Below are 16,434 nucleotides of genomic sequence, written 5' to 3'. Positions count from 1 at the left end.
GGTCCAAATGGCTGACGTCGAACAATCCGGTCATGTCAATAATACCGAGATCGTGGCGGAAAACGAAAGGAGCGGACTGCGGGCATTGCCGAACCCCGCTGATCCGAACCCCGTTGATTCAAGGGAAGGACTCAACCGACAAAATACCGTAGATCAAGAGAACGCCGCCCCACCGGCCACCGATCCTCTAAACACTCACCATTTCGTTACGTTATCCCGGGATCGGGGCCGGAGAGAACCGGACGCATCAAACGACGGCATTAACTTACGTTTAATTTTTGAAATGTTGCAGGAGCAGAGGGCGGCAATCGCCGAGCAAGGATTAGCAATTGCCCAACTGCAGAGCGGAAAGGGTGAAGCATGGCCGGTAAAGGCAAAGGATACAGTCGAAACCGGAAGAAACGAAGCATGAATGGTTGAGAGCGATGGCTCCGGAGCTGGCTCCTCAACTGAGGTCCTAAAGATGCTCGAAACCTTGGCGAAACGGGTGGATTCGACCGAAAAGAGGGTCGAGACATACAATTCTCGGGTGGATCAGATACCGGGGGCTCCACCTTTACTGAAGGGGCCGAATTCGAAAAGGTACATCCAAAGGCCTTTCCCACCGAGTGCGGCCCCGAAACTGATCCCGAAGAGGTTCAAAATGCCCGACATACAGGAGTATGACGGCACCACGGACCCGCACGAGCAAGTGACCTCATATACTTGTGCCATAAAAGGCAATGATATGGAAGAAGATGAGATCGAGTCGGTATTGCTGAAGAAATTTGGGGAAACTCTGTCAAAGAGAGCATTGACGTGGTATGACCATCTACCCGAGCACTCGATCACTTCTTTCGAAATGCTCGCCGATGCGTTCGTAAAGGCACATGCCGGTGCGATAAAGGTACAGGCCCGTAAGGACGATATCTTCCGGATAACTCAAAGGGACGATGAGCTACTACGGGAGTTCGTTACCCGGTTCCAGAGGGAACGGATGGAACTCCCCCCGGTGCCAGAAGAATGGGCCGCACAAGCTTTCACAAAAGGGCTCAACATGCTAAGTTCAGTTACCTCGGCCAAATTGAAAGAAAATTTGCTGGAATACGAGGCCGTGACATGGGCCGATGTCCACAATCGGTATGAATCAAAGATTCGGGTAGAGGATGATCAGTTCGAGCTCTCTCCGGTAAAGTTAAAAGTGGATAGAGGGTTCGAGAAGTCGAGGAAAGGTTATGAAGTGAAGTCGGAATCGTCAAAAGAAAGGTTCCGGCCATACTCCCACTCGGAGAGACCAAATTTCAGGTCGGAAAGGCAAAGGGAAAGCCCAAACCACCTCTCCGGTCGAGGTAGAAAGCGGGTCGAGCGCCCGTCAAACAGCCGGGGACTCACTTTCAGAAGCGACGCCGGAAGTTCCGTCAACAATAAGGGTCCACCGAATATTTCGGAGTACAACTTCAACGTCAATACCTCGGGCCTTGTATCGGCCATCGGCCGCGTCCCGGATGTGCGATCGCCGAAACCACTAAGGTCAGACCCGGGGCAGCGGGATCCGAGCGTGGTATGTGAATATCACGGTACCCATGGTCACAAAACGGAGGATTGCCGCCAGTTGAGAGAAGAGGTAGCCCGGTTGTTAAAGAACGGCCACCTCCGAGATCTATTGAGCGAGCGTGCCAAAAATCACTACAAAGAAAGGGAAGCTCATCGAAGGATCGAACCGGTTGAACACCAGCATACAATCAATATGATAATTGGGGGTATTGACGTCCCTCGAGGACCGGTAATGAAACGGACCAAGGTCTCAATTATTCGTGAAAAACGCATCCGAGACCATTCGACGAGGGGCTCTATTTTCTTCGATGACGAAGACGCGGAAGGCATCGTTCAGCCACACAACGATGCACTGGTAATTTCTGTACTTGTCTTTAAAACTAAGGTTAAGCGTATTTTGGTTGACCCAGGTAGCTCGGCCAACATCATCCGATGGAGAGTGGTCGAACAGCTAGGGTTGCTTGATAGGATTGTACCGGTGGCCCGGGTACTCAGCGGGTTCAATATGGCTAGTGAAACCACGAAGGGAGAGATCTCGTTGTCCGTGAACGTGGACGACACCATTCAGCAAACAATGTTCTACGTGATCGAAGGGGACATGAAATATAACGTGTTATTGGGCAGACCTTGGATACATAGCATGAAGGCAGTTCCTTCAACACTGCATCAGTTGCTGAAATTCCCCATTCCGGAGGGGGTGAAAACCATCCGTGGCGAGCAGCCCGCAGCAAAGGAAATGTTCGCAGTAGATGAGGCAGCTCCCCGGCCCGAGAAGCCGGCTCAGGAAGAGAAGGGTACAACCGGAGAGGAGGTCCCCCAATAGCAACTAAAGTATACTGGACCGGATCCAGTGCATGAAGAGGACGACTTCGAGATGCCCAGATCCTTTGTCGTGCCAAATGACTCGGACGCGACCAAGTCAACCGTGGAGAAGCTGGAGCAGATCATCTTGTTCGAGTTCTTACCAGACAGAAAGGTATACCTGGGCACGGGACTCACCCCGGGGCTCAAGCGTAAATTAATTGAATTTCTTCGAGCTAACGCCGATTTCTTTGCATGGTCGCATATAGATATGACAGGTATATCACCGGAAATAGCATCACACAAACTCAGCTTGGACGGGAAATTTCCCCCGGTCAAGCAAAAAAGAAGGCCCATGTCAGAGCCAAAGCACGCCTTCGTAAAAGACGAGGTAACAAAGCTTTTGAATATAGGTTCTATCCGGGAGGTGAAATACCCGGATTGGCTTGCTAACGTGGTGGTGGTGCCCAAAAAAGGTAATAAATTTCGAATGTGTGTCGATTATAAGGATTTAAACAAGGCATGCCCGAAGGATTCATTTCCATTGCCTCACATCGACAGAATGATCGATGCGACGGCAGGGCATGAAATGTTAAGTTTTCTCGATGCTTACTCCGGGTACAACCAAATCCGGATGCACCCGAAGGACCAAGAGAAAACATCCTTCATCACCTGTTATGGGACTTACTGTTATAACGTCATGCCTTTCGGATTAAAAAACGCCGGTGCAACTTACCAACGCCTAGTTAATAGGATGTTCAAAGAACAAATAGGGAAAACAATGAAAGTTTATGTTGACGATATGGTTGTGAAGTTCCTGGAAACAGAGGACCATTTAAAGTATTTGCAGGAAACCTTCGATGTACTCCGCAGATATAACATGAAACTCAACCCGGAGAAGTGTGCCTTCGGCGTTAGGTCTGGTAAATTTCTGGGGTTCATGGTGTCAAACCGGGGAATTGAAATCAACCCGGACAAGATCAAGGCCATCGAGGACATCGAGGTCGTGAACAACATAAAGGGGGTACAGAAGCTCACCGGGCGGATAGCGGTGCTGAGTCGCTTCATTTCGAGGTCCTCTGACAGGAGTCACCGTTTCTTCTCTTTGCTCAGAAAGAAGAACGACTTCGTTTGGACACCGGAGTGCCAAGAAGCCCTAAGGGAGTTGAAGAAGTATTTATCCGGCCCCCCGTTGCTGCACACACCGAGGACCGATGAGCCACTCTTCCTCTACCTAGCAGTCTCCGAAATGGCCGTAAGGGGCGTTTTGGTCCGAGAAGAATCAGGTTCGCAATTCCCTATCTATTATGTAAGTAGAACTTTGGGGGATGCAGAGACCCGTTATCCCCATTTAGAAAAACTGGCATTAGCATTGGTAAGTGCTTCCAGAAAGCTCAAACCTTATTTTCAATGCCACCCCATATGTGCAGTAACCACTTACCCTTTAAAAAACATCATGCATAAACCTGAGTTATCCGGTAGATTAACAAAATGGGCTGTAGAAATTAGCAGTTACGATATCGAGTACAAGCCTCGGACGGCTATCAAATCCCAAATCTTGGCCGATTTTGTGGCAGACTTTACCCCGGTCATGGTCCCCGAGGTCGAGAAGGAACTTTTGCTGACCTCGGGAAAGACCACGGGCATTTGGTCTCTACATACGGACGGGGCCTCGAATCTTAGAGGTTCCGGCCTAGGGATTGTCCTTAGGACCCCGGTCGGGGAGGTCATCCGACAGTCCGTTAGAACTGCTAGATTGACTAACAATGAAGCCGAGTATGAGGCTATGATTACAGGTTTGGAATTGGCTCGAAGCATGGGAGCCGAAACAATCGAGGCAAAGTGCGACTCGCTTTTGGTCGTGAAACAGGTGAACGGCGTATGCGAGGTAAAGGACGAACGGATGCAGCGGTACCTTGAAAAAACCCAAGTGGTACTTCATTAATTTAAAGAATGGACCATGCAGCACATACCAAGGGAGCAGAACAGCGAAGCCGATGCATTAGCAAACTTGGGATCCTCGGTTGAGGGGGAGGAAATCAACCTCGGGGCAACGGTGCACTTATCAAACACGGCCATAGAAACCGGGCACGCCGAAATATACACAATGGGCTTGACCTGGGATTGGCGCAATAAGTACATCGACTACTTGCGTGATGGTAAGCTCCCAAATGACCCGAAGGAGTCACGATCACTGCGGACCAAGGCTGCCCGCTTTTGCTTGGTGGACGGTCAACTGTATCGGCGCTCTTTCCTCGGTCCTCTAGCTAAGTGTTTGGGCCCCGGTGAAACGGAATACGTGATGAGAGAGGTACACGAGGGAACCTGCGGCAACCACTCCGGTGCAGAAGCTTTGGTTCGAAAGATTGTCAGGGCCGGTTACTACTGGAACCGGATAGACGAGGACACGAAAAGTTTTATCCAAAAATGTGACGGGTGTCAGAAGCATGCTCCGATGATTCACCAGCCCGGGGAGTTGCTGCATTCGGTCATCTCACCTTGGCCTTTCATGAAGTGGGGAATGGACATTGTGGGTCCGTTACCTCAGGCACTAGGTAAGGCCCGTTTCATTTTGTTTATGACTGACTATTTTTCTAAGTGGGTTAAAGCACAGGCCTTCGAAAAGATAAGAGAGAAGGAAGTCATCGACTTCATATGGGATCACATCATCTGCCGTTTCGGCGTCCCTTCCGAGATAACCTGTGATAATGGCCCCCAGTTCGTGGGTGGCAAGGTCAACAGTTTCCTCGAGGGGTTGAAGATCAATAAAATCGTGTCAACCCCGTATCACCCGTGTGCAAACGGACAGGCAGAATCAACGAACAAAACAATAATCCAAAATCTGAGGAAGGGACTTGAAGCATCGAAGCATCATTGGAGAGAGATACTCCCGGAGGTGTTGTGGGCTTACCGAACCACGTCCAAATCGAGCACGGGGGAAACCCCGTTCTCATTGGTTTACGGATCCGAAGCCCTCATCCCCGTGGAGGTTGGTGAACCGACCCTCCGTTTCAGGTATACCACCGAAGAGTCAAACGGGGAGGCCATGGTCGTGAAGCTCGACCTCGCGGACGAATTGCGCGAAAGAGCGTCGGTCCGCATAGCGGCCCAAAAACAGAGGATGGAAAGATATTACAACCGGAGAGCGAACTTTCAGCATTTCCAAGTTGGGGATTTAGTACTTCGAAAAGTTACCTTGCACACCAAGAACCCCAACGAGGGAAAGCTGGGTCCGAACTGGGAAGGCCCGTACAAGATAACCGGCATAACGGGCAAAGGGTCGTATCAATTGGAGTCAGTGGACGGGCAGCGTCTGCGTAATAACTGGAACGTGGCCCACCTAAAGAGATACTACTGCTAAGGTATGGTCCCCCCGCATTCTCTCGTTAACTTTTCTCTTTTTTGCAGGAAGGCAAGAGTGGGACAAAATTAGAACCCAGATCTGAAAACACGTGTTGCACTCTTTTCCTTAGTACGGTTTTGTCCCAAAATGGGTTTTCCGACAAGGTTTTAAACGAGGCAACGAGTACAACGTGTTACTTGACGAATATGAAGGGCAAGCACCCGGACTCCCGGTGTCGCATCCTCCGATTGGGGACATAATAGCACTCACCCGACCTCGGAGATCGGATGAGTGCTAGGGGAGTACTAGGCTACTGTCACGACCCAACCCCGTAGGCCGTGACTGGCGCCCTACTTGGGCACCCTGACATACCTATCCATATTTGATCACACACAAATAGCATATACGGCCATAATTACTATATGCCGTCTCAAACTATATCAAACTGTTCAAACACATCTCAACGCAACCGTATGCGGATATATATGTATAGATGTCAAAAAGTCGGCAAGGCTATCAAATATGTCAAAAGCCGACAAGGCTGTCAAATGGCACAACGGCCCAAAACGCATATACAAATGCACGCCGACAAGGCTGCCACAACATATACAAAATGCACGCCGATGAGGCTGCCATAACGAATAGAGTCATGCAAACACATCCGTACAGAAGTAGGCACACACACCCACAAATACATCTACAGACCTCTAAACAGACAAACCGAATCATATGGCGGGACAGGGCCCCGCCGTGCCCCTAAACAAATACATATATACATAGCGAACGAATATATACCAAAATATGTGCTCTGAAATGAGAAGAGCACTCCAAACAGCAGAAGAGGGTGTCCTAAATGGGTAGATCACCAAACTGTGCGTCTGTACCTGCGGGCATGAAACGCAGCCCCCCCGAAGAAAGGGGGTCAGTACGAAATATGTACTGAGTATGCAAAGCAGAATATACAGAAAGCAAATCTGAGACATAAACGAAATGGAAGTACCAAACATAAGTACCAATCCAACATATCAAAATGTTTACTTTCAAAATATAAGTCATGCATAAGGTACAGAAGAATATGGTCGCCCACCCGTCGATGGCGCCATAACACAGCATAACACCAGAAAGTTTCAAATCTCCGTATCCCCGTCACATATCACATCACAACATAACGCCATACACAGCATAACACCAAATATATGTGGAACCCGACCCTCGTTTGCGAGTAGCTCGGAGAACCATAAACACAGCATAACTCCGGAGTATATCAAAGCGCGCACGATAACAGAACCGGCCCGGGAACCGGCGAAAGATATAACAGAACGCACGAGCAGAGTCATGAGTAACCATATGCATAAAATCATTATCATAGACTCAAATATAAGTAAAATGATTATACTTGAAAATCGAAATAATAGTCATAACGAATTCTTTCAAAAGTTCCCGAATTACATAAAGGAAAGTCGCGGGGCCCACGGACGGGTATTTACCCGAGTCGGGCCCGCCTATGGAAAACATACTCATTATATGCCATATAAACTTCTACAAAAATTATTGAAGCAATCCGAGCCTTTCTGTGAAAGATATGGCGTTTACAAATTACGAAATTCTTTAAAGTGAAACCTTTTTATGCAAAGTTCGGAAAGCGATTATTTCAAAGACATAATGGTTCATATTTCATCAAATCATACATAAGAGTGCCAAGGAATATTTATAAGGCTCATAACATGCTCGGATTTCGAATCTTAGAATTTTCCTCAAGGCTTATAATCTAGCCTATTGAAAACTAAGGCATGCCAAAAGAAAGAAGGGTTGCGCTTTACATACCTCGTACGCGCTCCAAGTTTGCCCAACTAAAATTAATCCCAACCTACGCCTCGGGCTCCCCAAGGCCTATGAATACGCCAACGAATATCAAACATTAGCCATAGGTACTTAAGCCATTTATTCCAAACTAATTCTAAATTCTACAGAAATTTGGGCAGCATTTCCCCTGTAAATAGGCCAACCCGAGAATTTAACTCGTCCAAAATCAACAACAACAACCACAATAACCAACCTAGTAACATTGATAACCAATTCAAAAGGCAAAATAATAATAGTAACTCTCTTTTACATCATTCAACAACTTTCATAAATTCAACTCGACGACTTACCTTCAAGCCAACATCGATGCTTATATATTTAAATACTAACCCGAATCCATACCAACAATACTTAAAGACATTCTAAGCAATTCATACAACATTTCCAACAATCCAAAATTTTTCCCTTCCTTTCCACATAATGTAACTCTTCCATTCTAACTTCACACCATCCAACTAATATCAACATTTTTTTCCATATTCATTAACTAACTCAAGATTACCCAAACATATTTCAATAACATTTTAAACAATATCCAAGGATTCGAACCATTCCGCCCATTTCCATATTCCATTCGAAACTTCTACAATTGCAACGAAACTACCAAATCGCATTGTTTTCTTCCAAATTCATTAATAACAACCATAGTTCACATTTAGCATCTTACTTTCATAATTGCATAAAAATTATATAAAAATCACATAATTTCTCATAACAACATACAACCAATTTCAACACCAACTCAACTCGTTAACCCTTTATCTACGTCATCAATGTCACAACGACACCTCTAACAAGCTAAATAAATTTTAATTCACCATTCTCTTTCATTAATATGGCTCACGGCCACACTCCTCTTCACACACCCACACGACCTCTATAAAGTTTCTAACCATTAATTTCCTTCATTCTCATCACATAACCCATGATAACAACAACAATAATCATATGAACATAATCATACCCTCAATCCTTTCAATTTAGCAAGGATAGCAATATGTCCATAAAACAACACAAATTTAAATTTAACCATTTAATTCCTACATAATGCTACTAAAATCAATTCCTCATTCTTACTCAAAACACCCCCCCTTACACGGCTCAATTTATAATTCAACATCAACATACATAACCCGTTTGTATTCAACACACATCTACCAAGCTATACAAGTCTAAACTACCTCCAAAACATGTAGAAAAGAATTAAATCTTACCTTAGAGACAAGCTCTAATTTTTCACCATGAAATGTCTTCAAGAAAGCCATGGCTACCATGAACTCCATCTTTTTCCTCCTCTTAATCTTCAAATCTCTCCAATTAATTGTGTAGAAGGGGGCAAAAATGGGCTGGCCGTGAACAGTGGCGGCGTGAACAGTAGCGCCGCCGTGAATAGTGAGTCAAACCGGTGGAACGGGAACCGGAGGAGGAAATGAGAATGCGTCCGGTGCTATTCGCCCTTGTCCGAAACAGTGCCAGGGCCGAAGCTGAGCAAGGGCACCGACCGATCTGCCTTCTGCATCGTTGAAACGGCCAAGCCCGAGGACCCGGGCTTTCATGGCCGTTGGTTCGCATGACCGTTAGCCCGAGTGGCCGTTTGTCCGTGTGGCCGTTGCAGATGAGTCACGCGCCAGTAACGTCTATTCACAGTCAACTACCTACCATGCGTGTGTCAGATGGCGCCGTCAGTCTAATCCCACCAAATCCGTGCAGAGCAGTCCTTTTTATTATTATTTTATTAGCCCATATTGGATGAGAACCTTGGGAGTGCCACTATAAATAGGGCATATCCCCTTCCTTTGGAGGGGTTGGCTCCTTTTATTTTCCAAGAACACATGCAGTAGAAGAATCATATATATACAATCTCTCTCTCATTCGATTCGGCCAAGGCCACCCCTTTTATTTATTATTGCATTCCCTTCATCAAGTATCATATATTGTTCATAAACGTTTATATCCTTAGCAAACTATCATCACTAGCCGTTTTACTAAGGAGCCCTCAAATCTTTATTTTCTTTATCTAACATACATCAAGAACAAAACACATATCCTATACCCATTTATAAATTTAATTGATTATCCGAATTCAGGGTAAACAGTACCGATAATCGAAATCTTATTGGTTTGATTATCAATTTAGTATATTTACAAATTGATAACCGATAAATTGAAACAATAATATTCAAAACTAAATCGACGATAAGCATCTTAGAAGTACTAAGGTGAGAGAGGTGGCCTTTGGATAATATTTGAGCCGGAATGTAGAAAGCACTTAATTTTAAAATTGGAAAAAAGAGTTTGTAGATATTGTTATTTTAAGTGTTTATTGACTTTTTTTTTTTTTTAAATTCTTGTGGTGTTTGACAAAAATAAAAGAAGTGCTTAAATCACTTTCTTTTAGGCAAGAAAAGTATCAAAATAAGTCAAAAGTCAAAAATTGAATATTCTTACTTATGACATTTAGCTTTTTAGTTTATAAGTTAGAGCCTGTTTGGATGGGCTTACGCCTATAAGCTATAAGCTAAAAAAAATAAGTTGGGTAGTTTAACTTATTTTTTTGGCTTATAAGTTGCTTTAGATAAGCTAAGTCAAATAGGCCCAATTATTTTTTTAAGCTTATTTTAAGCACAAAATGACTTTAAGCTGGCCAGCCAAACACTCAAAAAAGCTGAAAACAGCTTATAAGCAACTTATAAGCCAATCCAAACGGACTCTTACTCCCTCCAGTATGGAATAATTGAGGTTTCACAAAATCAAGAAAATATTTTGTTTCTTTTTCTTAATTTGCCCTTGATACATTCCATTTCTATAATAATTATGTCAAATCATAATTAAGAATATTTCAATCAAAACATCTTAAATTTTTAGAAATTAATGAATTTCTTAATCCATATATCCAAACTCAATTATTTGGAACCGGAGGGAGTAGTTTTTTTTTTTTTTTTTTACAATCTAAACGTCCTCTAAGTCAAGAAGGTTCAAATGAGAGTGTGGATCCGCTAATTTATGCTTTTAATAACAAGCATAATGGGCAACAAGCATTTATATTGAAACGAATTTGCAAATTCAAGTTTGGAGTTTTGAGGTTCCAACTCCACAGGCATGGCAGGAGCTTGCATCACTCCTCCATATTCAAGGAAACCTCTTCTTTTAGCTTCTGCCTTAACCACACCCCGCCCAAGAAAACTTACAAAGAGGAAAAACTATCTCCGCCCCAAAATACTCAAAACCACTACTAATATACCCCTAACTGAAACCCCAATTCAACAACACACCCATATTTTGAATCAACAACTCCGGCTTTCAGACCCCAAAGGAACTGAAAGTACATTCTGTGAAACCCCACTTCAACAAACCCACATTTTGCCCTCCGAATTAGCCGCCGGGGACGAGCTTGACACGTCGGAAAATCAAGAACTCCGGCTTTCGGAAGTTTCAGGTCCCTCCGGAGCTGTAAATGCCGCTGCACGTACATTTTCTAACACCCTATTACTGAAGCAAATTTATTTGAGATGATTTGTGCTGTTTGGGTGTTTGATCAGCTGATTATATACTAGGATAAATGGGAATTTGGATCTTGATCGTTATAAATTACTGCCTCCGTTCCAAAATAACTGTTGCTTTAGCTCATTTCACACCCCCATTAAGAAAAATAATACTCCCTCCGTTTCATAATAAGTGGTTTTTTAAGCTTATGCACACCCCTTAAGAAAGTCCTAGAAAATTAGGAGTGACTTTTACTAACTTACCCTTAATTAAATGCTTAGAAAGAAAACCTACTTAATTACTCTTGATTATGTAAATAAGGGTAATTTTGGAAGAATAAGATCAACTTCTTCTTGAAATCCTAAAGCGCCACTTATTTTGAAACAAAATGAAAAGCCTAAAAACCATTTAGTTAGAAATGGAGGGAGTAAATACAAGGTATAGTTTACTAAGTTACCTCTATTTATTTGATGTTTTTTGAGAATTGAGCACTATTAAAAAGATGTACTGTAGTTCTTTAATATAAGGGTATAGTTGGAAACAATTACTATTTTTTGTCTTGAATTTCCAAAGCGACAGTTAGTTTGGGACAAATTATTTTTGCTAATTGTTCTTGCTAAAGCAATACTTATTTTGGGACGGAGGGAGTATTAAAAATGAGTTATTAATGGCATTGTAGGTACCTTTGGTAAAAGTTCGTTGCTGAAATTTGGGTTATGGGTTTTTGGAGCCTTTGTATTTCAAACGGTTTGTGCTATTTGGGTATTTGGGTCAGCTGATTATAGTGGGAAAAATGGAAGTTTGGATCGTAATGACTATAAAAATGAAGTCCTGGAGTTGGATTCGAAAGGTAAAAGTAAGTACAAAATGAGAATGTTAGTGAATGGGGATGGAAAGCAGAGTATTGAAAATGGGGGAATTGTTTTTGTGGACGAGGCTGAAATGGAGAAGAAGATTGAGGAAATTCAACATATGGCAAGGGAGGCAAGAGAGAAGGAAAGGTTGGAGTCGAAGGGCGGTGACGTTGATGAGGAGCACGAGGAAGAAATTGAGGATAGTGATGTTAAAATGGGGATAAAAAAGGAAGTTGATGAACGATTAATCAAGCTGAAAAAGAGACTGGGAAAGGTTGGCAACAAACAGCCTACAAATTTTGCTGGTAAAAATGACAGGGATGATGGTGGTAAATTGGATGATAAAGAGCTTAGTGCTGCTTTAATATTTAAAAGAAAGCAGAAATTTAGAGATTTTTCCAGTAAACCAAGTAATAAACCAAAGGGTTTTATGGCCCTTGACCATCAAAATGTTGGTACAAATGGAGATAAAACATTGAAAGGCAACACCGAAGTGCTGAAGAATGGAAATAGAGAAGGTGGAGTTGATGTGTCAGGTGATGATGAGGTAGACCTGCTCACCCCTGATTCTCGCACTGAAGATGCAGAAACCGAATCACCTGTATGGGTGAAGAAATCTTCTGAAAACAAGGCGAGGGGAGAAAGGAGTGCTAAAAAAGTCGAAGGTGGAAAAGTTGATGTTATCAAAGCTGTCAAGAAGAACTCACTGGAGAAGAGCGGGAGGAAGAAAAAAGGAATTGCGTCAGACTTAGAGGAATCTGAACCAGAAATTGGTAATACTCTAAAAACCCTTTCAGCTGGTTTTGTTTTTATGGAGTTCTATGCATCTTACACCCCATTGTGTATACAACTTTTTGATTTGCACCTTATCCGCTTATCTTTTACAGTTTACTCCCACATCTATATAATTCATTGCAAAACCTTACAAGGGTTTGTTATGTGAGGGGTAAAATAGAAACTTACATAATTAACTAAAGAAAAAGGAACTGAAGAGAGGGAGCAAGAAGTTTCCAGACCAAGACTAGCCACTTAACAATGACAATTCAGTGACATTAATAATTTGCAAGTCATCAAAGTGGCGGCATCTGTGATCTGTAAATTAATAATCAGCAGTTTCATGTCAGTTTCAATGAGCTCAGGTAATTAAGAATAAGATTTTCTGTACCTCCTCATTTCATCCACTTCTTTTCCCCAAGTTTCCATTGATTTAGTTCCCATGTGGAAAGAAATACTGCAAAGAAGTATTCTAAAGAAAAATCATGTTGCAATTAATGGGGAGAATATTCACTATAGTTGTTTGAATCGGAGAAACTCCAAATTAGTTGCAGAGTGTATGTTCTTGGCTAGTTTCATAGATATGTCAAGTCATCAAACATCCTTCTCAATGTCATTCTTTAGAACCTTAGGGTACAAACAAACTAACGGCTACACTACTCAATATCCTATTGTAACAGAGATTAACTGCACTTACTCGTGTTTCCTCCCTCTATTCCCCCACTTTATCCCATCTGAAATGAACTATGTTGTAGTTTTTTAAAGAAACAAATAGGATAGGGGGTAAATCATTTAAAATAAAAGGACAAGATGCAAATTAAAAATTTGTGCACATGTTAAGGGTGCAAAATGCAAAGAACTCGTTTTTGTGTGATCGCATGCTATCTCGCGGCCTAAGGTTTGTATTCTATTGTTTACCTTCTGAATATGTAGTTTATAGTGTTAAGCATTTGTATCTTGCACCTATTGAATACCCTGTTGAAAAAAAATGTGAGAAACTGGGGAACCAGTATTTTGTCTGTTGTTACACTAGCTCCTGTAATCAATAAGAGATGCATTTTAATTGTACCACTGTTTGATTGTAACCTACAGATATTTCTGTAGATAGAAACAATGGGAGCAGTTTGTTTGAAGCTGTAGACTCAAACGAATCAAGCATTCAGGAGACTTCAACTATTTCAAATACTGGAAATACATTGGTTGAAGCTATGGACTCAAGAGAATCACGTCGTCTGAAGAGTACTACAACGATGAACAGACGCAAGAAGTCAAATAGAAATGGAACTTCAAATATGGAGGTTAAGGACCAAAAAGCAGTGAAACCAAAGGAGGGTACGAAATCAGGAAATGATACTGACATTTGGTGGTTCAGTCTTCCTTATGTTCTTGTATGTATATGGGATCTATGTCCACTTGCTACTTGTTTGTTTTCGACAGCTTGCATTTGTGCTATATAATGTTTTCTTCTGTAGCTGTTTTACTTTCTGATTATCTGATAGCATCTGCACATGTAGTTCTAAGTATTACAACTTGGTAGTGTCAAAAGAAAAAAATGGTTGAGCCCTGCTTATATATATATATCTTTCATCAGTAAGCAAGAGATTTTATTAATGAGTCAGGAACCAGCATCAAGATGGTGATTGGAATGTACTAAAGTGGGCAATCCCCTACACAAAATTGAGCCCTGCTTATATTTTGGAAGATGTCAAGTGACGCGAGTCCGGGAGGAAGCTAATATGTGGAACTGAATTTGTTTCTCAAAAAAAAAAAAAAATATGTGGAACTGAAGCCAAGAGTCCATGACTAATGTTATTGCAGTTTACTTGAACTAGGGATAATTGCATTGTCATTATTTTTATGAACGGAATCATTGTATTATCATGTGAGGAATATTAATCAGATTTTATATAGCATCGTGCTAGAAGTGCTTAACCACCAGCCATTTGTGTCTTGCCAATTGTATTACTGTACCCTTCTTTTTTGGTTGTTGCTCTCCCCTATGATTGTGTTTTATTATACCTCATGGATACCCCTTACTGAGGCACTTGAATATCTGTGCTGAGATTAGAGTACTTTTTAGTTGGGTATTGCTGACATCCGGTTGTTGAAGTACCAGTCATGCAGTATAGCAAGATAGGTATTTGGCAATTGTCTTGTGTGATTCATCGACCTTATATTGGATATTCACAAGTAACAACAATATTTATGTATTATGATTTTGTGTGGACAAATCTTAATCATTCCATGTCAGAATGGATATGTTTTTGCTTTTCTTATCTGATTCAATTTTTCCGAAGTCTGAATTAATGTGTTTGCTGTGGCTCTTGCTTCATGCTTCTGTCACTAAATGCCATTGTTCTATGCAGGCTATACGCATGCGGAGAGGTCATGATGATGAAGGAACAGAAGGATTATTTGCCTTAAAAAGTAGCTCTCAAGTGAATGGTAGCTTATCTCATACAGTCGCCTTTGAAGATCGTGGTGATGCCACCAATTTTTGTTATCTCTTACAGTCCTTCTTTGACGACTTGGGAGATTTCAGTGCTGAAATTGTCCCTTTACCAGTTAAAGTAAGAATATGAAGCTTGTATTGCGTATATCTATGTCATTTCCACACGGTGCATAATATATTCTATTCCACTTGCATTTGGAGGGCCTTACTAACTTTTTGATGACAAGAGCCCTACTACCCTTTCAAGGACTTTTGGTACTGTTGAGATTGACACTCAAGAAAATTTGGTTAATTTGTTACTCTGAAAGATGTGACATTATCTATGAACCTTTGCATTTATAACTGAAATCCTCAACTTGTGCATGTACCATGGATTTTTTGATGTTGACCATTCACTTATTAAGAAGTCACATACAATACTTACATATTTTCAGGAACTTAGTGAGGCAATTAGATCACATACTATGAAGGTAATCGTTGTGAAGAAGGGGAAATTGAAGCTTTATGCTGGACAACCATTGGCTGATGCTGAGATGGCTTTGCGCTCATTGGTAGAACAAGAATGAAGGGTTTCTATAGAAAAGGATTAGACCTTTGTCGCTGGAGAAATTTTGGGGATATCCTGGCATCTATGATAGTGAGAGATTGAGTCCGCCTGAATCCTTGGTTGCAACAGATATTGAATCCACCTGAATCCTTGGTTGCAGTAGATACGAGAATGAGGGTCTCTATCGTACTGATGGATCTTTCGGAAGAGCATTTTATCTATTGGGGATACAATCTTGTTTTGGAATCCTTGGTTGCAGTAGATACAAGAATGAGGGTCTCTATCTTTACTGATGGATCATTTCGGAAGAGCATTTTTATCTATGTGGGATACAAAATCTTTATTTGGAGTCCTTGGTTGAGAATGAGGATCATTTCGGATTTCTATGTGGTGGTCTAAATCTTGTTTCTGTAAGATCAAATAGCCTTTTCTTTTTCTTTTAGAAAGGGCTGCCCCCTCTTTTTTTGTCTATTTATGAAGCTTCGAGAATTCATGTGAAATGTGCATCAACGCTAACATTTTATTGGGGGTTATGCTTTTCTTTTGCATTGTTGGGTGAGAAAACCTTTGCCTGGCAATGAATTTGCTAAGATATCAATTCCCTAGTCTGAGCGGTACACACTAAGCTGAAAAAAAAATTTACTGTTTCAATAACCTTGATAGTGCAGCAGCAAGCATTGTGTTTACATACGTAGCCTCTCTTTGGTGATCTTTTTTCTCCTCTAAATTTCACGAGGCATTATTTTTCATGGTCGGCATTTTATTGACTTTGTGCTGCTTTTCT

The 16,434-nt window shown here is 42.1% G+C and overlaps 1 protein-coding gene across 3 annotated transcripts; it reads left to right on the top strand.

The window, feature by feature from the left end:
• Nucleotides 1-10,501: 10,501 nt before the first annotated feature.
• LOC132645056 (uncharacterized) lies at nt 10,502-16,248 on the top strand. Of its 3 annotated transcripts, none has more exons than XM_060361812.1 (5): nt 10,504-11,006; nt 11,703-12,650; nt 13,756-14,039; nt 15,018-15,221; nt 15,538-16,248. In XM_060361812.1, the coding sequence occupies exons 1-5, from the start codon at nt 10,640-10,642 to the stop codon at nt 15,667-15,669; spliced, it is 1,935 nt and encodes a 644-aa protein (XP_060217795.1). In that variant the 5' UTR covers nt 10,504-10,639; the 3' UTR covers nt 15,670-16,248. The 3 variants fall into 3 exon arrangements, with proteins under 3 accessions (XP_060217796.1, XP_060217795.1, XP_060217794.1); XM_060361811.1 differs by having other exon boundaries at nt 10,507-11,006; nt 13,744-14,039; XM_060361813.1 differs by lacking the exon at nt 15,538-16,248 and having other exon boundaries at nt 10,502-11,006; nt 13,744-13,983; nt 15,018-15,179.
• Nucleotides 16,249-16,434: the final 186 nt, after the last annotated feature.

The sequence above is a fragment of the Lycium barbarum genome, chromosome 6 (genome assembly GCF_019175385.1).
Source record: "Lycium barbarum isolate Lr01 chromosome 6, ASM1917538v2, whole genome shotgun sequence".
In the NCBI taxonomy this organism is placed as follows: domain Eukaryota; kingdom Viridiplantae; phylum Streptophyta; class Magnoliopsida; order Solanales; family Solanaceae; genus Lycium; species Lycium barbarum.
The sequence above is the reverse complement of the archived record's forward strand: the minus strand, read 5'-3'. Positions and strand labels throughout refer to the sequence as shown.